At 53.8% G+C, this 22,481-nt stretch overlaps 1 protein-coding gene across 1 annotated transcript; it reads right to left on the bottom strand.

The window, feature by feature from the left end:
• Positions 1-408: 408 nt before the first annotated feature.
• Positions 409-22,075, bottom strand: LOC144248801 (uncharacterized). The gene is made up of 11 exons (XM_085565425.1): positions 21,975-22,075; positions 18,620-18,789; positions 5,719-6,399; positions 5,453-5,540; positions 4,574-4,622; positions 3,452-3,561; positions 2,581-2,698; positions 2,093-2,192; positions 1,479-1,675; positions 804-1,061; positions 409-420 (listed from the first exon to the last, which is right to left on the bottom strand). The coding sequence occupies exons 1-11, from the start codon at positions 22,073-22,075 to the stop codon at positions 409-411; spliced, it is 1,884 nt and encodes a 627-aa protein (XP_085421551.1).
• Positions 22,076-22,481: the final 406 nt, after the last annotated feature.

Genomic DNA, 22,481 nt, shown 5'->3' with positions numbered 1-22,481 from the left:
GCATTTTCCAGCACACGCAGTTTGTAACCAAGAGTCGGGTGCAGCCCAGAAGGCTCCGAGCGCCTCCTCCCAGGCTGACTCTGCAGATCCGAGGCTGCTCTGGGCTCTGCCAGGGCTCTGCTGGGGCTCAGCTCTGGGCCAGGCTGGGCCCGCTCTCCCCTCACATTGCTCCGGGCAGCCGAGTCACAGAGGGAGGAGGAAGGGACACCTCAAGGGAGTTGAGGCTTAAGAGAGTTTTTATTCAAAAAACTGCCATACCAAACAGGCTGTCATAAGAGCCGTAACAAACAGGCTGTCCTAACTACCATAACCAACTAGCACTGCTAACTACCATCACTAACTAGTTGTCCTAACTAACTACTGTAACTAAAAGCTGTCCTCCACTGCTTCATCTCCTCCGCTGCTCCCTCAGTTGCTTTGCTGCGGTGATCAGAGGGGTCAGGCTGGAGAGAGGCTTGGCTGATGATATAAATGGGTGCTGCCCAAAGGATAAAAAAGAAAGAAATGAACTGTTACTTTCCAGAGCAACTTCCTCACAGGCTCTGTTGCAACAGGACAAAGGGAAATGGTCTGAAACTCAGGAGAGGGAAGCAGGCTCAGATTAGATCTAAGGCAGAATCTTTTTGCCAGGAGTGGGGAAACACTGACAGAAGGTGCCCAGGCATGTGGGAGGTGCCTCCTCCCTGGGAACATCCAAGCTCAGGCCAGGCAGGGCTCTGAGCACCGGACCTGCCTGAAGATGGCCCTGCTCCTTGTGGGGCACCAGGGGCAGATGCCCTCAAAAGGACCCTGCCAAGCCAAACCCGGCGAGGATTCTGCTTGCTTTGCGTGTGGAACGCAGCGAGGCTGGAGACTATCGGAGGGGCCCCAGCAGAAAACCCCTCCCTGGCGCTGCTGCTTCCCCTCGGCCGCTCGGCATTCAACTGCAGCAGCTCCTGGGCAGACCAGCGCTGCTCCTCGTCCGGCTCCAGGCTGCACTCGAGGAAGTCCTGCAGCAGAGCCGACAGGCGCCGGGGCTCCTGCAGCTGCGGGGTCCCGTTGTGCCGGATCAGAGCGCGAGCCTGCAGGAAAAGCAAACTCAGCGCTCTGCCAGCTTCCTTCCCACCCACAGGTGCTCACAGCGACCCCGGGTTCTCAGCCCCAGCTCCAGGGGCACTTTCCTCCCTGGCAAAGATGCTGCTCACAGCTCATTTTCCTGTGCCAACCAAGAAACCCAAACCCTGGTGCTGCCACAGCCATTGGAAAGAGCTGATGCACTTGATTCACATTTTCAGGTCATCCTCAGAGCCAGAAGAGCTGCAACAGCATAAATCCCAAAGCAAATTGTTGCTGGAGACTGCAGAACATTTGTCTGTGTTGAGGCCCGAGTGCTCTGGGAATTCCCTTCCCCAGGTGCAGAAACCTCCAGCTGCTGCTCCCAGTGCAGGGTCACCCTGTGCTCACAGGGCTCTGCAGCCCCTGGAGAATTTGCCTCTTACCATGGCCCTCGTTTCCTTGAAGTAAGGAGGTTCTCCTTCCACCATCTCAATGGTCACAATGCCAAAGGACCAGATGTCCACCTTGGGGCCATAAGGAGAACTGGTCACAACTTCTGGGGCCATCCAGTGAGCAGTGCCCACCATGGAGCTGCGCCGGTCCTGCTCAGAGCTGAGCTGAGCACAGAGGCCAAAATCAGCTGAGGACAGAAACAAACACTGTCAAAGGCAGCTGGAATGAGGAAACCAAGCACCAAGACTCCCCACTCTCAGTCTGAGAATGCAGTAGTGAAGTGAGCTGGAAAAGTGCTCAGGGCTGTAGCCAAGGGAAGGTGGAACTGGACCCTTAAAGAAACCCTCAGCTTTCGTGCAGTGGCTTTTACTGATTCCCTTGAAGCTTTAGATTCCAACTCCTGCCCCTCTGGCAGGGCCATACCCAGAGCAAAGCCACCCCTGGCACCCTGCTGCTCTCCGGAGCTCTCTGCAGGGGCAGCCACTCTCAGCTGGCAGCAGGGGCCGGGCAGTGCCCCCAGCAGCCCTCGTGGGGCTCTGGCCGGCACTGGGAAGCAGCCCCACAGCCGCACCCGGGAGCGCCGTGCCTGGCCAGGAACACCCACCCAGCTTGACAGAGCCGGCCATGCCCAGGAGGATGTTGGAGCTCTTCAGATCTCTGTGGATCACCTGGTTTGCATGGAGGAAATCCAGGCCCTGCAGGCACTGAGAGAGAACAAGAAACACCAGGACAAAAACCAGTGGCCGGAATCTATCACACAAGAAAGGACAGTTCCGAATTCTGCCAGCAGCAGCTTTGCTGTGACAGGCCAGGAGTGCAGAGCAGACAGGCTCCAGGCAAACGGTTCAGGGCAAAGCTGAGAACAGCACATCAAATCCAGAACAGACAGAGAGTGCCACAACAGCAGGAAAGAGAGCAAGAACAGAGCAGAAGTGCAGCGATGCTGGCAGGCCATTCACTGCAGAGGCTCTTTCTTCTCCAGCTCATGAAACCAACAAACAGAGCCCTGAGCATGGAGCCACTCCTGTTCTCACGCCTGTATGGAAGGACCATCGTGCCCAAGGCGTGGCAGCCACAGGCAGGATCCCTCACCTCCCGACTGACAGCTGCCATCTCTCCTTCAGCCATGCGTGTCTGTCTGACAACATCCTGCAAAGTTCCTCCATCCATGTATTCCATCACCAGCCAGAGATCTCCGCCAACAAGGAAGCTGGAAGAGAAAAGCAGTGACATGGAGACAAATGTGCAATGCTCAATTCCCCCATGGAAAAGCCTGGAGTGTAGTTTTGTTTCCAGGTCACTTGTCCATGAGGACAGAATCAGATGGAGAGACATTCCTGCCAGGCTGCAGAGTCCTTGGAATCTGCACAGTCTAAAGGAAGAGACACCTGTGAGAAAGGAGAGGCCTTAGATGGCAAGCAGGTGAAAAATGCAGTTTAGCAACAGCCCAGATCAGTGTGGAACCACAACACTGGCCCCCAGCTGGTTCAGCTTCTGAGCTCATCAGTTCCACCATTCCCTGCAGAACAAGGCAACACAACTCCCAGGGTTATCCAGGGGAGGAGGCCGTGCAGCACTTGGGACAAAAGCAATCAGAAACCTTTCAGAAAGTCCCTTCAGAAACAGGCAAGGCCAGTGAAAAATGGGCAAATGAGGCATTTGTGCAAACAAGGCCCTGGTTTTCCTGGCATCTGCAGCAATGCAAAAGGGCTGGGAAGAAGAAGCCAAGGGAAATAATTTCTGCTGTGGTTTATCAGCACTTGTTGTAAGACACAGAAAACGGGGTCAACTTGAAGGAAAAACCAAACCAAAGCAACCAAAGCACACGGAGGGAGCGAACTGCCAGGCTGCTGTTTTGGGAAGATACGGCTGGGTCAGGCATTTTCAAAACAGGCTACAGACTACGGGTGCCAGGAAAGGTTAAGGCAGGGCCCGTGCACGGGATGAGGCCTGAAGCACTCACCTGTCCAAAGAGTTGACAATGTTGGGGTTCTTCTTGTCCTTCAGGAGCAGGAGCTCATTCACAGCGCGTTCCCTGTTCTGCCCTCTGAGACTCATTTTCTTTATGGCCACCTGAGGGGACATTGCAGACCTTTAACTGGAGGAGTCTGTGGCAGGAGGCCACAGCCAACACGGGGCGAGGCTTTTTGGAGCGACGGAGCCGGGCTGTGCCAAACTGCCCTGGGATGGGCACCAGAGCTCAGCAAGGGCCACTCCCACAGCCCATTGCTCTGCTTGCTGGGGCTGCTTACAGGACACATGGCCAGAGACATTTGGCCTTGCAAGCTCTGCAGAAATGGCCCCTCAGCTGTCAGCCTCCCAGCTCTAACCACATTCTCTGCACCTACAGTCTTCTCAATTGGCCTCAACACTCTCATTATTATTCAAACACATTTTGCAAGCAGGAGGTAATTCTGGTTCTGTGAAAACAGAGCAAAACAGCCGGGAACCCTTTAGCAATTCAATGGGATTTGGTCATGATTTCAGATGCAGCTGCTTTGTTTGGGATTGCACAACAAAGCAAACACACACATCCATTGCTCAGGTGATCCCTGTCACAGGCTGTCACTGACCCCAGACCCAAACACAGCTGCAGGGTTTAGGAGAGAGCTTCGCCCTGGACATCCATCTTTTCATTTCTATCCCTCTCTCTCTGTGGACAGCTGAAGTGGAACTAAAGCCCCAAATTGAGCCCAAGCAGAATCTCTCCCTAATTAGGCCTTGAGGTACCTTTTGAAGATGAAAGGCAGGATGGAAAAACTGCTAAATAGTGTTCCTGTCTGCGGCTGGGGTGAAGATAAATTGGGCCTCAGTCTCCAGCCCTGATCCATTCACACTTTTAGATATGAAGAGCAAGCCAGCGTGTCCTGCTCTGACAGACACCGCTGCCCTCCTTGCATCCCTTTGGGCACTCCAGAAGGACCAAGTGTGTCCCAGCTGTGCTCTGCAGGCTGACACTGCTCTGCCTTCAGAGGAGCAGCCTGTGCAGGAAAGCTCTGCTGGCCCCCAGAGCTGCAGCCACAGCTCCCAGCAGAGGGGAGAGCCCTGGAGAGCTGCCAGACGTGCTGGGCGTGTTGGCACTGACCTCTCCTCCAGTGGCCCTGTCGAGTCCTTTGGAAACGGTTCCGAAAGCCCTGGAGACAAAACAGCAGAGAAGAAAGAAGCAGTGCTTGAGGCCCTGGGAGTGAAAGCTAACCCAGACAGGAGATCTCTGCTGCCTGCAGCGCTCACAAACACCTGGGTGCATCGACCCTTGCAACAACAGCGCAGCAGCCACCAGCCCTCTGCCATGCCAGGTGTGCAAGAGAAAACTGAGACCCAACACGAAGGAATTGGGCTGGAGCAAATCCCAAATGTCCACGCTGAATTGCTTTAGTTCAAAACCTGAGGTGAGCAATGGGTGTCTAAAGAACTGGAAAAGAATGCATTTCATCCTTTTCCATTTCCTGCCTAAGACCTGCAGGATCCACAAGGGCCCTGCCATCAGGCAGGTGATGCATTTTCCCCCAGAGTGCACCAGCTCTGTGTCTGTTCCTGAATGTATGGGCTCTACGAGTTGTGCTAGAATAGAGCACTCATTAGTTCATCTCTGGTTCCTGTTTCTAAACCTTTAGGTTGTTAATTCTGACCGGAAGATATTTTATGAAGTAAAATATTTGAAAGAAATCTCCTTGAGAGATGTTGTCTGACAGTCTCCAGATGGTGAGTGGCTCTTTTAGGCAATCCAGTTCCAGACACAGAAGATCTTCCAGGTCCTGCTCCTTGCTGCAGGCAGGACACTGCCAGCTTCAGGGGCCTGTGACGGCTCCTTCTGACCACAGTTCTCAATTCTGATCAGGACTGAGAGACAGCAGGATGGCACCCCAGTGTCTGAAGGTGTTTGCAGCTCTCCTGACTTCTCCCTTGATCCTGCACCAGCACAGCCCCTGGGCTGCTTGTGCAGAAGTAGCTGCCGTGCACTTACCCTTGGCCAATCTGCTCCACTTCCAGGTATTTCTCGGCAGGCTCCTCCACGCTCACGATGTTCCCTGAAAGAAACCACGTGGAAGAGGCTCCCTCCCAGAGCGAGACCCCGCCAGAGCAGAGCCAGAATGCAGCCCCACTCCCTGGGGCCGTGAGCCCCTTGGTCTCAGCTGGGGAAGGACAATAAATGCCCCTGTGACATTCAGCTGCAGAGCAACGCTGGCTGCAGCTGATGCCGAGACACACACACAGCCCCCTGCTCTGAACACAGGAACAGAGCAGACGTACTCAGCTGCACCAGGCACCACTCCCCTCTCCCCTCTGGCTGCAGGGCTGTGCTGCTGTCAGAACCTTCAGCCCAGGATCCCACAACGGAGGGAGGTTCAGTGTCCTCTTCCCAAGCACAGGGAGGATCAGTGTCCTCTTCCCAACCACAGGGAGGTTCTGGATCCTCTTCCCAAGCACAGGGAGGTTCTCCATCCTCTTCCCAAAACGCTGCAGGTTCGCCATCATCTTTCCAAGCCAGGGGATGTTCACTGTCCTCTTCCCATGCTGGGAGAAGTTCAGCCTCCTCTTCCCAAGGCACAGGATGTTCTCTGTCCTCATCCCACAGCGGGAGATGTCCTCTGTCCTCATCCCACACCATGGGGGCTTGGCCATCCTCGTCCTGCACCAGGGGACATCCACCGCCCTCGTCCCACGCCGGGAGATGTCCACTGTCCTTGTCCCACGCCACGGGAGCCTCGCCGCTGTATTCCCACAGCGCGGGATGTTCGCCCTTGTCTCCCAGAGCAGCGGGAAGTTCACTGTCATCTCCCGGCACCGAGGGAAGTTCACCAGCGTTCCCCAGAACAGCGGGGAGCTCACCGCTGTCTTCCTCCTCTTTGGCCTCCTCTTTGGGAGCAGAGGGAGCCAGAGGAGGGGCTGGTGCTGCTTTTGTGCCCTGTGGACAGATGGCAGCGTGAGGGACGGGAAGTTCTATCTCAGTGATCACCTTATTTACCTTCAGCTGCACATCCAGCTGCACAAAGCAGAAATTGGGTTTGGGGCTCTTCAAACTAACAATGGGCTAAAGTCGACATTGCTACTTATTGTTGGGAAAACGATATTCCACTGTGGCTAAAGCCAGCAAGCAATCCTCTGCCTGCAAAACCAGACCTGCAGCCCTTCAAAAGCTCTGCAGCAGAAAAGGAGAAATCTGCTGGGGATCCCTTTGCTGCTGCTGCTGCTGCTGCAAAGACTCTGACAGGAACTTTCCTTCAGCCTCCTAAGCTGGCACTCGGCTGCCACACTCCGAGCTCACAGCTTGCTGCACAATTCCAAACACCAAAGATTCCTTTCCCACTCACCAGAGGAGGAGCTGCTCGGAATCCACACATGAGGTGCCCTGCAACGGGAGAGGGAACATGAACCAGATGCTGTCAGGAAAAAACTGCCTGTCGTGGGAAATGCCACAGAGCAAGGCAACCCCGAGAGAGCATTTTGCTTTCCCAGCGTCCCTCCAGGAGCCACAGTCCCTTCCCACAACAAGAGAACAGCACAAAATGCTGGGCTGGGTCAGTTCTTGGCTTGGCAGGGAGTTCCCGGCTCTGCTGCCACAGACTCCCCGCTGGAGGGAACAGAACCCCCCAGGGCTCATTGCAAATGCTGTGCACGCCCCGCTGGCTGCAGACACCCCCTTTTTCAGCTGCAGCTGCTGCCAGGAGCTCTCCCAAAGCAATGGTGCCTTCATGGCCATTTGGTTACAAAGTCAGCTCGGGTCCAGAGGAAGAACAGAAAGCACACAGCAAGCCCAAAGCCACAGCACCGAGGGAAAACCTCGACTTACGTGCCAAGTGGGTTAAAAAATAGCCCGAATAAGCCACAGAGTACAGCGTGCAAACTGCAGCAGCCACGTGCTGGATCATTTTGGCTGCGCTGCACACGTCTGCAGACTGCAGCCCTGCAAGCACACAAGGACACCCGTCAGGGCTGGGCTGGTGCAGAGAATGCCTCGGGCAGGAGGATCCTCCGGCAAGGAGCAGTGCCCAGAGCCACTGGGGACACTGAGGCCTCCGTGTCCCACAGCCACGGGAGCACCTCGGGGACGTGGCAGTGCTCCTGTGACATCACAGCAGCAGCTCACGCAGAAACCGCCCGGAAGGTTCTCCTGGGTCACAAAGGAGCACAAAGAACCCTCCCAGGGCACAGCCTATTGCCCAAAGGCTCCAGGAGGAGCTCTGAAAATGCAGCAAACAGGGACACCCCATAGCCCAGCCTGAACACTGAGGAGGAACAAGGACGGGAGCACAGCAGAGGAAACAGGACCTTTAGTCACTGCTACTTCTGACTAAAGCCAGCAAGCCGTGTTCCCGCGGGGATCTTTGTTCTCGCTCTAAAAACAAGCAAGGTGCTGCACTCGAAATATACAGAAGGCAGGAACTGGGCAGAAGGTGGGATTAGGAAGGAGGAGGAGGAAGATGAGGATGAGGAGCAGGAAAAGGAGGAGAAACAGGAGGTTCCAGTGCCCCCTGAGGCCGCAGCACCCTTGGCCCCGGGACCATCGCCCCCAGCTCATCCTGCAGGTGAGAGGGGAGGGGGAGCTCGCCCCAAATATATCGGGGGGTCTCTGAGAGGGTTTTTTTATTGGGGTGTGTTTGGAGCTTGCAGATTGTGGAATTCAGCCCCAGATGTTGTCTGGGAGGCCCAAATAAACCCCGGGAGGTTTTTTTCTCTGTGTGTGTGTAGGTTTGGATCTTGCAGGACCCCAAAGCTGAGCCCCTTGGGGGATCTTTGGGAGTCCATGTGGCCCTTGCCCAGTGTCACCAGGGGGAGGACATTGTCCTGGGGACCCCCGGGGGAGCAGAGGAGGGGAACCCCTGGGACCCCCGGAGTGGGGAGAGCAGAGAGGGGCGATCCTGGAGCTGGGGGACCCCCGGCTGACTGGAAAGGGGGGGAGCCTGGAGAGGAGGAACCCCTGGGACACCTGGGATCTCAGAGTAGAGCATCAGGGGAAAAGGGACCCCATGGAGCCCCAACAGCCCCTGGATCATCCCTAAGCAGGACACCTGAGAACGGGGAACCCCTGGAGCCATTGGACCCCCATCATCCCAAGGAAAGGAAACCTCTGGAACCCCAAAAGTGGCGAGATCAGAGATAGGGAACTCCTGGGAGAGTTGTTTTGGGCTAAACCTTGATACTGTGGAGATTTTCATGGACACAAGAGTCCTGCTGAGTTCTAGGGATGGACTTGGGTAGGAGGAGCCTCCAGTCCAAGGCAGTCTCACCTTGGTTTTCCCCAAACCAGGATTTTTCATTCCCAGGGTGTGGCTGGATGGCAGAGGAGGAAAAGCCCCGGAGATGCTGCAGGAGGAGGAGCTGCAAACCCAGCCCAGGGAGCCAAGTGATTGGCGTTTTTCACAATTATGGTAGCACTGGATGGTTTCTAACACCTCTCTGCCGGGGCCTGAGGTGAATCAGGGTGAGGAAGACGGGTCCTGCCCTATTTAGGCAGCATCGCTCTGTTCCCCTGGTGTGTGACCACAGACACAGGTTATGATCCATGGGCAGAAGGAGACAATAAAACAAAGAAAAGGGAAAGGATTCCCTAAAACTGCGGTAATTAGCCCCTGAGACTAAAGTGTACACGAAGAACCAAGACCCAAGGACAAAGGACAGGTGAGTATTTGTTGGGATGGGGCGGATAAGGGGGGAATGAATGTGTGTGACAGAGGCTGCTGGGTACCCCAGACTTGCCAAGTGATTGCTGCAGTCTCTCACGCTGCTTTTCGTCTTTTTCGTGGGAAAAGCGGCCAGTAAAGAGACCAAGGGAGTGATAAAAAAGAGAGAATCCCCCCCGGGAAAACTGGGACTGGGTCTTAGGAAGAAGAGGAACCCCGTGGAGAGGAGAAGCCGAGGGTTTCCTGGCCACTGTTATAACCCATCCAAATTAAGTACCTGCAGGAAAAAGGGGGAAAATTATTAGATTGCAAAGAACTTAAGAAAAAATAGTAATACATAAAACATAGAATATCCAAAAGGAGAGAGATGCATTTGTTTTACATTTAATCTTAAAAACATAGTCCAAAATCCAGTAAAAAACAATTAGTAAACAAAAAAAAGTAAAACCAACACAACAGTCTAACTCTGTATTATAAAACTCCAAACAGGTATAAGGAAGATAACAAACAAAGATACTCAAACATTAGAATTAATATTAAGTCAGGAAATCCAAACAAAAACTGCAGTGTATTAAAATATGTTAGCTTTAAACTATTTATTATCTAAAAAATAGATAGCAATAGGGAAGTCATCCTAGAAAAGAAAAAAAAAACCCAAAACCAAAAGATATATTAAAAAAATTATGACCCAGGTATCAGTCCAAAAATGAGAAAATAATGTTAAAAACTAAGAAGTGGGTTACTGTATTGAGAATTAAATAGTAGAAAAAATTAAAATTCTTCCTTTTATGTGTTACAAGTGTTTTAATGTTTCTTCTTTGTTTAATCCCATGTTTTATTAGATTACCAACGGAGTCCAAAGAATACAAGTAAATAAAAAATATTGTTCAAGCCAAATGATTTATAAAATATAAGAAGAAAGATTGTGAAAAATGCATATTTTATGACTGGCTTTTCGCAAATATTATAATGAATATTATATGTGTAATGTTAGAAAGTTATTCTGTATTCATTCTCTTAAGTAGTGTGTTAAATAAACTAGTGGTGTAAGTTTTAGGTTCCAAAATAATATTAAAATAGAGACTATGTATGTGGTGGGAGTTTGTTTTTTTTTTTTAGAATGAGATACTCACTTTGAAGAACACCTAAATCTTTAAAAAAAAAAAAAAAGAATTTATAGTTTTGTTATCAAAAGAAGCTAATTCCTTCAAGCTTTACTCAGAGTCGAAGACGCCTCAAGAATTAAAAGAAAGTTTACATACAACAGACAGAGCTGTTTTAAATAGAATGTATGCATAACCATGGAAGATATATGAATATGCAGCCAGCTATTGTTTTTAAAGCTATTCCTTTGTCCACAAAGACTGCTTTTGGTAACTTAGTGTGCAAGAGCATCCAGACGTCCGTAATTCTTTGCTTTTTATTGTCTTATAATTATCTTAACTCTAAACTTTATTAATCTAATTGTATTATTATTTTTATAACAATTTTATTATTAGGAAAGATTTAAAATTTTAATTCACAACGGCGATGCCTGAGAGGAGGCTGTGAGCCCGCGGGCAGAGGGGCCCCGCTGGAGCAGCCTGTCCTGGCAGGACTGAGCCCGTGGCACAGTGACCCACGCTGCAGCACTCGGAGGGGGCTGTGCCCAGGGGATGGACTCCGCTCCGAGAAGTTCCTGGAGAAGTCTCGGCCGGGAGAGAGCGCAGGGTGCAGCAGGGAACGACTCCTGTCCCTGAGCAGAGGGAGAAGCCCCGGGGGATGAGCTGAGCATGGCCCCATTCCCTGTCTCCTGCCCTGCCGGGGGAGGAGGTGCAGCTGGGAGCAGGGAGGCGTGGGGAAAGCTGCATTTAAGGCTCTGCACTGACTTCTCCTGCTCCTGCTCCGAATCTTTGGGGTTTTCCGACAGAAATCTCTCCCCTGCCCCACTCACCCACAGGGCTTCGGGCAGGTTTCCCTTTTCGGGGGAAATCAAAGCGAAGCACTGATGCGCTAACGAGGGGCAGGATAAGTGAGGCTCCTGGGCTTCCCGCAGAGGCGGAGGCACGGGAGGCGCAGGGCCGGGAAAGCCGTGGCGGGAGGCGCGGAGAAGTTTGTTTGTGTGGGCAGCTCAATCCCGGCTCGGGCCGGGCCCGTGCCGGGGCTGTTCCTCATCTCCGGCTTTCCCCTCACGCAGCCCGGGGGCGCCGAGAGCGCGGGGCGAGGCGGGGCCGTGCGCAGAGCCCGCCCCGAGCTCGCTGCCATTGGCCGCCGGTGCCGTCAGTCGCGGTCGCGGCGCGCTGATTGGTGGGAGCGGGGCGCGGCGCGGCCCCGGCGGCGGGCTGAGGGCGGCCGTGGCCGCGCAGCGCCGCCATTGGCCGAGCGGCTGTGCGGGCCCGGCAGCGGCGGCAGCGGCCGGAGCGCGGTGAGGCGGCGGCGGCGGAGCTCGGAGGCGGCCCCGGCGCAGGTGGGAGCCGCGCTGGGCTCTGCGGGGGCTCGGGGCCGGCTGCGGGCGGAGGGGGCGGCAGGGGGCTCCGGCGGCTCGCCGGTGCCGTGTCCGGCCCGTGCCGGCCCCGGGCCGAGGGCGCTGCGGGAGCGGCTGCCCGCGGTCTCCTTCCCGCCGGGGCCGGGCAGGAGCCGCTGCCGGAGCAGCGCTGGCTCGGCCCGGCTGCTGTGGGTAGGACAGAGGGGCTGCCCCGCGGCCGGGAGCGGGCGGGGAAATTCCCGTCGCCGGAGGTTCGTGTGCCCGGGGGAGAGCGAGGAGTCCTGTCAAAGTGACTTTATTGCCGAGCAGGGGCAGAGGCCGTGGGGCATTTGCCGTGCGCTCTCTGCCGTGCTCGTAGTCCGCAGCCTCCTTTTTATCCTCATTTTCCCGGCCGCATCTCCCTCTGCCTTTGCCCACCGGCTGAGTTCCTTGGAAGGTTCCGACTTCCCGAGGCGCCTGCTGCCTGTCCTCGTTAATGTGCACCCTCCTTTTGTATAACAGCCGATATTCATGGCTCTGTTAAGTCTTTGTTCTTCTCCTCGAAGTCCGGGAATGTAGCGGGACTTTGAGCAGCTCTCTGGGTCAATTTGTAACATTTATTGGAACTGATGGTTTCTCCCCTTATCTACAAGTGCCCGGCCCTATCTCCAGGCAGATTCACTCCTTGACTCTGTTTTGTTCTTCCCGGGTCCTCTTTGGTTTTGGGATTATTCTCGGTGCCCTCATTCCCTGTCCTTTTGTAGCCGTTTGTGGATCAGGAGGCCTGGCTGCCACCTGCATGCCCTGGCTCAGCTGCTGGATGAGCTGCACTGCCAAGGTGTGGAGCATGGTAAAAAGATGAGAGTTGCTGCAGCACAGAAGAGGAGAAGCAGCATTCCTTTATCCCCTGGTGTGCTGGGGAGCCAGGTACATTGTCCCCACTTTGCCCCAGCAGTGTTAATTTGCATTTCTAAAGCTCCTGTCCAGGCTACCTGTTTAAACATTAAGGGGTCACCTTTAAATCTCTTCTAGTGATGCATCCTAAAGGTGAACTTCGAAAAACCCAGATCAAAATTTTTCTATCTTTTACAGCTACGCAAAAACATAGAGAAAAAATCCCAAGATAATTCAGTTTTTTTCTAATTCCCCTCGGAAGGAAAACTCATTCTCACATCCTTTACCCAAACCTAACTTGCTATATAGAAGTATGAGTAATAAAAAAATACTGTAATGCTCTAAACTTTGCACTGAAACTTCAGGAAAAAGAAAAACTTCACTAATCTTTTTAGTGTTAGAGTCAAGGCATTCCTTGATTCTGGCCAGGATGTGCAACAAAAATCATTCCATTCTCACATAACCCGGGTGTGCCAAGAAAATAGTTCCATTACATGTGGGTTTTACTCGATTTTTCCCAAACTTGTGTAGTCTGAAGCAATCTAAATCCACTGGTTCAATGTTCTGTAGTTTCAACTTGTGCAGTTTTTAGTATTTGGTTTCCTCTTGGACCCGGATTTCTTTGCTTGTGCTGTTAATGAGGTGGGATGTGCTGGATTTCCTTCTCAGCCTTTTGCAGACCAGGTGTCTGCAGCCCTGCCGGGGGCAGTGTCTGGGGTCGGTGTTGGTTGCTGTTTGCTGCTGGGGTTGATGTTTTGCTGCTGGTCGTTATCTTTGTGGGTATCTTTTGGGCCATTCCCAGTGTGTTGAGATGTTAAACTCATCTCCACTGAGTGGTGTAACATCCCTTAACAAAACCTTTAACATTTCTTTCCCCAAGGCCAAGGCAAAGCAAGCCTGAGTAGAGAAATCAAAGGTTAACAATGTTCAAGTCTATGAGCTGGTCTATTTTCCATGGATGCACTGGCAGGCAGAGCAGTGTGTGAGTGTGAGTGAGAGCCCGAGTGGAATTGTCCCGGTGTGTCCCCAGCAGCTGTGGCAGTGCAGGCCCAGCGAGCACTGAAGCTGCAGCAGTGGCAGCAAGGGCTGGCCCCGGTGGCTGGAGCTGCCCAAGGAGGGTGGCCAGGCCGAGGATTTCAGCAGAGGAGGTGTGGGCAGGCCCAGGGCCTTGCCCCGCTGTGGAGCCCTGGCTGCTGCTGCGCTGCCTTCAGTGCAGGCTCAGGGGGGCCTCCCATCCTCCTGCTGCAGGCGGGAAGTGCAAATCTCCGGGGCTGCAGAGACCTGGAGCCCAGGCTGAGGGGTCCCCCCGTGTTCAGCTGTGCTGGCGGCTGTTTCTGGCCTCGGGCCCCTTGGCATGGGCCACGCCACTTGGCCACCAGTGGTGCTGCTTTGCACTCCTTAGGCAGAGCCCATGTCCTGCTTGGATGCTGGCAACAGCAAAGTGCCAAGGCAGGCTCTGTGCCAGCCCAGCTTCCTGGGAGAGATTGCACCAGAGACAGGATTCTGGCCACAGACTGCTTTAAATGTGCATCCCTTATCTCCACCCTGCACTAGGTGCAGAATTCCCAGGGTAAGGAATTCCCAAGATCAATTCCATGGGAGATTGAATATATGCCCTGGGTCTGGCTCTTCTTCTTGTCCAAGCCAATGGCAAAAGCCGTACCCATGGCATCCTGGTTTTTATCCCCAGCTTCCAAAGGTGTTTCCTTAGTTCCCTATTCATTCTTTGTACCCATCCTGAGCTCTGGGGGTGCCAGGGATTCTGGAGGTCCCATTGTATTCCTAAAGCTGAAATAACCCCCTGAAGGATTTTTCCTGTAAAATGAGTTCTACTGTCTGATTCTATTGCTTCCACAATCCATTTTATTGGAATTATTTATTTTAGAAATACCTTAATAAGTGATCCAGTGGTTGCTGAAGAAGTCAGAATTGATTTTGCCCCCTTTTAGCTGACATGGTGTTACCAGAAGCTATTGAAGCCTTCCTGCTCAGGGCATTTCAGTGCCAGGCTCTTACAAGCACACACAGCTCTGTGGGTTTGTCCTGCACTTTGTCTAATTCCCCTTCCTTCCTGTGAAAAACACCATTCACTTTTGTTAAAATTTTAGAACTTTATTAGTAAGAAAATAGTCATAAAAATTAGGACAATAAGAGACAATAAATGTAAACAATTATGGAGTCCGGTTGCCTGGCACTTCACCAAATAGCACACCTTGCTTATGAAGGATTACCCCTTAAAAGCAATGGCCTATTGCATATTCATATATCTCATACATGATTCAAACATTTCTTTCAAACCAGGGTGTTTCTGCTTAATTTTAGATTCCCCCCCATGTTGTAAATCAGCCTTCTTAGTTCCTGGAAGTCTGAGCTTTTCTGGAAAGGAGGCAATGATTCTTTTCTGGGGTTCCAATTGTCTGTTGCTGTGATCTCTATCCAGCATCAATAATGCAAAGAATTTCTTTATTATCTTTTCCATTCCTTGAGCTAGTTACAAAAAGTATCTTATGTCACATAGTTTCTATTTTAATCTCATGCTATAGGCTAAAAACTGTATGTAGCACACTACTTAAAAGAGATTAATACAGCACTACTTAAAAGAGATTACTAAAGCATAACTTTCCAACATAACACATATAGGATTCATTTTAATATTTGCAATGAGCCAATCATATAATATGCATTTTTCATTCTTCCCTCCCTTGGAATAGGGTGTTGCTTCTAGACAACACTTGTGCTGGTTGCTTCAAAGTACTTTGAAGAGGCTCCATATCTAATTTTCCCCATTTCCCTGAGGCTGCCCACACTTGTGGGTTCACTTCAGCATAGGCCTTGCCAGACATATGACACAAAGGTACAACAGAAGTAGCCTCTGTGTCAGCTTTTATAATGTTAATTTGCATTCCCAGTTTAGCGATCAAATCCCTTCCCTGTAAACTATAGTCACAATTAGGAGCAAGTAAAAATTCTTGCATTTCAAACCCTTTCCCACATATGCTAGAAGTGGTTGAATAAAGCCACTCCTCTTTCCTACTTCTCCCCTGAATACTCAAAGACATTTTTAGCAGTTGTCCCGCTTAGGTGTAAGATTCAGAGTGTATGGAGAGGCCCCTGTGTCCATCAGGAGAGGCCTCCTCTGGATGCAGACCCAGCCTGAATGTTCTCCAGGGCTCCAGTGTGGTGGGTCCCCGGTGGGATGGGAGCTCAGAGAGCCCTGCCAATCCATGTCCATGCAGGGGTGGACTTGCTCCTGCTGAGGGTGCTGCTGTCTGTGCTTGCAGTGTCCTTGTGGGCTGCAGCTGGAGCCCTGACTCCTTCCCAGGGGCTGTTTGGGTGGGCTCTGCCCTGGCCAGGAGGGCAATGCCTCTGCCAGGTGCTTGTGGCCGACCCCGTCATGCCCCGGGTGCTGGGGCCCCCTTGGGCCCTGGGGTTGATCCCTCAGGGGCTGTGGGAACTCTGCCATGGCCTTTGCCTTCAGCTTGGCCTTTTGCTCATCCCTTCTTGCCTTCAGCTGCTGTGCCCTTGTGCCCAAGTGCTGCAGGGCTTCTTGTGCCACTCCTGCAGCCCCGGTCACTGCCTGTGGGTGCTCATCCTCTGAGAGCTGCTGAGCTTTCTGCAAAACCTTTCCTTTCTGCAGGGACCCAAAGCAAATCCTGAACATCAAATCCTGATCCTTCCATGTGCACTCTGCATTTCCCAGCTGTTCCTTTGTTTTCCCCGTTGTGCTCAGGGTCCCTGCCCAGCCCGTGTGGCAGAGCCGGTGCCTGTCCTGCCGCAGTGTCCAAAGGCGGCCCCCCCGGCGGGCAGGGCCGGCAGCTCCCCGGGGCCGGGCAGCGGCCGGGGCGTCCCGCAGCCTCCTGGGGGCCGGGGGCCACTGCCGGCCCTGCCCGGGGCTGGTGGGGTCAGGCAGCGCCCGGCGCTGAGCCCCGGCTGCCCCACAGCCCCGGCCCGGCCCCGCAGCTCCCCACAGGCCCCAGCCCGTGCTCCCGGTGCCGCACCTCTGCGCCCGGTGCTGCCGCTGCCAGCGCAGAGAAACCCCTGGCATCCTGACCTCCTGCTTTTCCTGTCTTGGGCAACTGGGAATTGAAAGTATCAGCTGGGAAATTCTGAGGAAAAAACAAAAAACGGTGCTCGAAAACAAGCCAATCCTGAGTATTTTTCTGTTCCTCCTCTTTGCCATCATCCTTTTTCTTACCACACAGATTCCTCCTGCTGCTTCTTGCCTGAACCATATTGCTGCACACTCCTCTTCACCCGATCCCTTCCCAGCACATGAACACCATACATCACCTGTTGTCCAAATCCCTTCTCCACTTCCCTCATTGCCCCACTGGGTGTCCATGTCCTTAATTACCTCTGGGGGAATTTGCAAACTACCTCAACATTCTCCCAAGGGACCCTTCAGAGACATTTTGGGATCATCATCCCTTTGGCCAGGACCCCTCCCTGGCTTTCCCTTTTCTCCCCTCCATGGGTGCCCTGCCATGTTCACTCCCCGAGGATCCCAGGGCACTCACTGATGAGATTTTCAGTGCTCTCTCCCTGCTGACTCTTCACAGACCCCCTGATGTGTCACTCGTCTGTCTCCTGGTCACTCCCGGGTCCCCAATCAATCCCCGGTGCCGCCGCCAGCCAAGGGAGCCAATCACCCAAAGTGGGTGAGGCACCTTCAGCTGCACTCCCTGCCCTCCACCCTGGAGGATGGAAGGAATTCGGGATGAGCCCCAGGGTGTGTGGAAAAATTGACATCAGCAGAGGATTCTGTCCACAGAGCAGACAGAGGAATCCTGTAAAAGTAATTTCTTTCCTAATAAAAGGGAGAGGCCATTGGACATTCCCCATGGGATCTCTCCAATTGTTGGAAGACACAGTCTCCTTTTCATCCTAATTTTCCCAGCTGCATCTCCCTTTCCCTTTCTGTGTTGGCTGAAATACTTGAGAGCTACAGACTTGTCAATCCACCTACTGCTTACCCCTTTCATATGCACCCCACTTTTGTATAGCAGATGATATTCATGGCTCTGTTAAGGCTTTGTTGTTCTTCTCCAAATTAATGAATTTAGCAAGACCTTGGCTGAGCAGCAGTCTGTGTCATCAAATAACATTTTCGGAAACCAATGGATTCTCCTGTCACACCCTTATGTACAATTCTCTGGCCCTGTCTCCGAGTAGATTCACAGCATCTGTTTGTAAAGACACTTTCCTGTTGTTCCTTCCATGGGGTCCCCCGTTTGTGGGACATCCCCCCTGGAGCAGGGTGTCCCCTCTGTGCTGCAGCCCCAGGGCTCGGGCCGAGCTCAGCCAATCAGAGCCCGCGGCGCTGATGACTCACCAGTTGCCAGGCAGACTCGCAGCTCCCCGCGTTCCCCACCTGGACCCACCTGCGCCCCCCCTCGGCCCCATGGCCCCGCGAGGGGAATTTGGGGAGGTGGGAGTGGGGCAGCGCCAAGGCCGGGCCCCCCCGCGCTGTCCTGGCGGGAGCGGCTGCAGTGGGGACCGAGTGCGGGCGGGAGCGGCCGAGAGCCCAGCGCTGCCCCAGCCCGACCTGCCCCAGCTCCATCCCTGCCCCTGCGCTGGGATGCTGTGGGTGTGGGGGGAAGAGGGAGCCGGCAGTGGGTGCTGGGCCTGGGGGCAGGAGGAGAAGGGAAGGAGAAGCAGCCTTGAGGAACAAAATAGTCAAACGATGCAGGTGGCAGGAGAAGATGGGATTGTGCAGGAGAAGGAGGAATAGCAGGAGCAAGAGGAGTGTGTGGAAGAGCAGAGACACAGGAGGAGGAGGAGGAGCAGAAAGAGGAAGCAGCAGAAGGTTCCACCCCTCCCTGTGTCTGCAGCCTCCCCCCAGACCAGGAATGCTGCTCCCTCCACATGCAGCAGGTGACTGTGGAAGTGGATCCACGATTTTCATGGGGTGAATCTTGGTGTTTCTGAGCTTGCTTGGGATAAATGTTTGTGCTTTGGTTTTATGTGGCAGCTGTATATTTATATCCTGGAGGAGGTTTTTCCTGAGTTGTGATGTTTAGGGAGTTTTTGATTTGTGTCTTGGAAGTTTGCGGTATTTTTGGGCTGAATCTTGGTGTTTTGGAGGTTCTTACAGACACAAGATTCCCAATGATTTCCTGAGATGAACTTGGGCAAGGTGGAACCTCCAGTCCAAGGTGCTCTCCTCTTGTTTTTTCCCCAAACCAGGATTTGTCATACCCAGGGTGTGGCTGAATGGAGGAGGAGGAAAAGCCCCGGAGATGCTGCAGGAGGAGGAGCTGCAAACCCAGCCCAGGGAGCTGTGGGGAAGAAAGAGCCCCCCTGAGCCAGGAAGGCGGGCGGAGATCCAGGCGGAGCTCGGAGCTGGTGGAGAAGCCTCATGGCAGGGAGAAGCCCCACAAGTGCTTGGAATGTGGGAAGGGTTTCAGCTGGAGATCCAACCTGATCGAGCACCAGAGGATCCACACTGGGGAGAGGCCCTACGAGTGTGGGGAGTGTGGGAAGAAGTTTCAGACCAGATCCCATCTCCTCAGTCATGAGCGGATTCACACAGAGGAGAGGCCCTTCCTCTGCTCCGACTGCGGGAAGGGTTTCAAGCAAAACTCCAACCTCACCGTGCACCAGCGCATCCACACCGGGGAGAGGCCCTACGAGTGTGGGAAGTGTGGGAAGAGCTTCAAAGACATGCCTGGCCTGATCCAGCACCAGGTGATCCACACTGGGGAACGGCCCTATGAGTGCTTGGAATGTGGGAAGAGCTTTGGGTGGAGCTCACACCTGAGAAGACACCAGCGCATCCACACTGGGGAGAGGCCCTATGAGTGTCCCCAGTGTGGGAAGAGGTTTCACACCAGCTCTGATGTCCTCAAACATGAGCGGATTCACACAGAGGAGAGGCCCTACCGCTGCCCTGACTGTGGGAAGGGCTTCAAGGAAAACTCCAATCTCACTGTGCACCGGCGCATCCACACTGGGGAGAGGCCCTACAAGTGTGGGGAGTGTGGGAAGAGTTTCTCCAGGAGCTCAGACTTGACCCAGCACCAACGGAGGCACCACTAAGGGAAGCCCTGTGAGTGCCCCGCGTGAGGGAAGAGCTTGGAGTGAGGGAAGAGAGTGAGGGAAGAGCTTGGAGTGAGGGAAGAGAGTGAGGGAAGAGCTTGGTGCGCTGCTGCAGCTCCATCCCCCATGGGAGGATCTGGGCTGGATGATCCCCAGTGACCCCCGCTGGGCAGAGCCCTGGTGCCCCGGTATGGGGAATAAAACAGAGAGTAAAGCAATGGAGCTGATCAAGGGGCCCGATATCTGAGGCCTGACTGAGCAGAAACTGTGGGAGACACAGACACAGTTTCAGTCTCCCTGGGCAAGAAATGACCAGAAAAAATGGTGCGAGTGTTTGTGATAAGATAAATGTTCCCAGGTTACTGGATGTCACCAAGAATGTGTAACCAATGGGAAATTGTTACCAAAAATAGAGCCCTCTATAAGCCCCATACAAGTAAATCCCTGTATAAACACCTGCTACACTCAGTAAAATTGGCTTTGGTCTAAACTCATATGTCCCCGTCTCTCCATGGTGGATAACCCTGTTGTGGGTGATCCCCGTTGGGTGGGGGAAGGTGCTGGAGGGATTTCTTTCCCTTCTCCTGGTGCTGCCGTGGTTTGGTTGGTAATAAATTCCCTCCCTGTGCCCAGGCCGGGTCTGTTGTCCCCGTGCCGGTGCTCGGGGCGGGATCTCTCCCGTTCCTTCTCTGCACTGCCGGGCCTCTCCTCGGCCAATGAGAGAACGCGGTGGAGAAGAGTCAGCCAATCAGCGAGAGCGGGGCTGATGACTCACCAGTTGCCGGGCAGACCCGCAGCAGGCAGTGTTCCCCACCTGGACCCGCCCTCCCTGCCCAGGGCCGGCCCCGCCGTGGGGTCCCCCCAAGTCCCTCCCCAGTGCCCCCATGAACTGGGCTGGGTTTAACTGGGAAGCTTTACTGGGAACACTGGGAGCAGGCGGGCAGGGGCAGAGTGACAGCAGGGCTGGGGGACACTCAATCCCCCCAAAATCAGCGTGGGGATAGAGCGGGGCGTCCCGGCAAGGCCCGAGGCCACGGGGAGGGGCTGCGGCCGCCGGCGGCTCAGGAGCTCTGTGGGCAGAGAAAAGGGGGTGACACCGGGCTGGGGGCCCAGCGTAGCACACACATTCCAGAGGAGGGGGGACATGACTCACGGGACCCCCCAGACTCTCTTGCACAGGTAGAACCCGATCCCCAGTGCCAGGAAGACAGAACCCAACTCAGGAGTCTCCAGTTCCTGTCAGCATCTTGCTGCGGCAGTATCCAGCAGCATCTCTGGGTGGTCCGCAGGGGTCAGGATCTCCCAAAAACTCTCACAGACACCCAGGCCCCTCCAAGCACCCTCCTCATCACTCCCAACCCACTCAGGATCCCCTGAAACCTCCCTCTTGATCCCTTCCTAACCTCCCCAGGACCCACCAAAGCCCCTCCTGTCCCTCTCAGGATCCCACAGCCTCCTTACAGTCACCCCCACTGCCCCAGGACCCCCAAATCCTCTCCCAGTCTCTTCCCAGTGCCCACCAGGACCCTCAGAACCCCATCCCACCCTCCCCAGTATCCTTCAAACCCCTTCTTAGCCCTTCCAAACCCCCAACCTCGTCTCTCAGTTGAAACCAGGCTCTCTCCAACTCCCTCCCAGTTGCTCCCAGCACATCCCAGTGGCTCTCCCTGCACCCCCAGTTCCTCCCCCGTACCCCAGTTCTGGCTCACAGGGTGTTCCAGACTGAGGTGAGCCCACCCTGGGTTGGGGTTTCCAGCAGCACCAGGAGCTGGTGGGTCCAGTCCCCGTTGGGGACCACGTCGGTGGCCACCACAGAGAGCTCCTGCTGGCCCTGGAACCACCTCAGCTGGATGGGAGCAGGCGGCCAGGGCCGGGCCGGGAGCTCGAGGGCAGCAGAGAGATGGACACGCTGGGGGGCAGTGGGAGAGAGTGGGTGTAATAAATAAAAAGGTCGTTGTTCATCAAAATGAGTGTTAAAGGAGACAAGAATTTGAACTGAGTAGGGAATGCAACTAGCATAGAAGACTGTGTAACTAATCATATACAAGTTAACTTTTAGGCCAAGGACAATCTGCAAGGAAGATGAGGAGCCTTCATTCCTATGACCACCAAGGCAGAAAAAAAGACCCCCAGCAACCAATTGCACCAGCACAGAGTGCATCAAGAGAAAATACGTCAACTGGAAATAAAAAAGGGACGTATAAAAACAAAAAGGTCAAAGGGGGAAGGTGCTCCCTGGCAGCCCAGCGCTGTTCTTTTGCTTAATACCACTTGCTTAATTAATTCTTGTTAATTGATTTATCGATAATTAGCCTCCCCAATTGAATTTGTCCATAACAAATTTGGTGCCGTGACTCGGATAAGGGCGACCGGGTGGGAATTCCTAATCAGGGAGGCGCCCCGCTGCCTCTGCAGCGGCTCTGGTGCAGGCTTTTCCTTCCCAGGCCCTTACCGACGAACCCAAATTCGGTATTGAGCACAAGGGATACCGGTAACCCCGTAATCTTTGTGCACGAAGCCGGGCGAAGACGCAGGACAGCGTGAGTATAAAAGTGGGGATCCGCTGGGTTGGGCTGGGATCCCAGGACATAACGCGTGAGACGTCCTTGTAGGACGAGGCACGGGCAGAGCTCTGAGTAGTGCGGTTTGCAGAGCCCGCGAGGGGCTGGGCACCAACAGGGGCCGCGAGTGTGTGTGTGCCTGAAGGTGTCCTGGGAGATGGGACAGAGGAAAAGCAAGCCCTCTGCTTCCATGGGGACGGGGACCCCGGTAACGCTTCCCCAGATCCCCCCTGACAGTCCGTTAGGTCTAATGATAAAATCTTGGGATGAATATCCTTCAAGGAAAGGGAAGGCTAGGGCAAAAATGATACATTATTGTATAAAAGAATGGGGAGGAAAACAAATCTGTAGTGATAATTTATTTTGGCCACTGTTTGGAAACTTCAAGGTCTGGATTTACCAGGCATTAAACATTTATGTAAACTCTAGAGAACC

The sequence above is a fragment of the Lonchura striata genome, chromosome 36 (assembly GCF_050655825.1).
Source record: "Lonchura striata isolate lonStrDom1 chromosome 36, ASM5065582v1, whole genome shotgun sequence".
NCBI classification, from domain to species: domain Eukaryota; kingdom Metazoa; phylum Chordata; class Aves; order Passeriformes; family Estrildidae; genus Lonchura; species Lonchura striata.
Note: the sequence above shows the minus strand (reverse complement) of the source record. Positions and strands in the feature narration are given on the sequence as shown.

What these genes read in the sequence shown, in the direction of transcription:
- LOC144248801 (XM_085565425.1), bottom strand. Translation starts at nt 22,075, where the DNA reads ATGTCCTGGGATCCCAGCCCAACCCAGCGGATCCCCACTTTTATACTC. An exon ending in TACGTCTGCTCTGTTCCTGT is followed by an intron (nt 5,541 to 5,718) that starts GTTCAGAGCAGG and finishes TCTGGGAGGGAG; the next exon opens with CCTCTTCCACGTGGTTTCTT. An exon ending in GGCCGGCTCTGTCAAGCTGG is followed by an intron (nt 1,676 to 2,092) that starts GTGGGTGTTCCT and finishes TTCTGTCCTCAG; the next exon opens with CTGATTTTGGCCTCTGTGCT.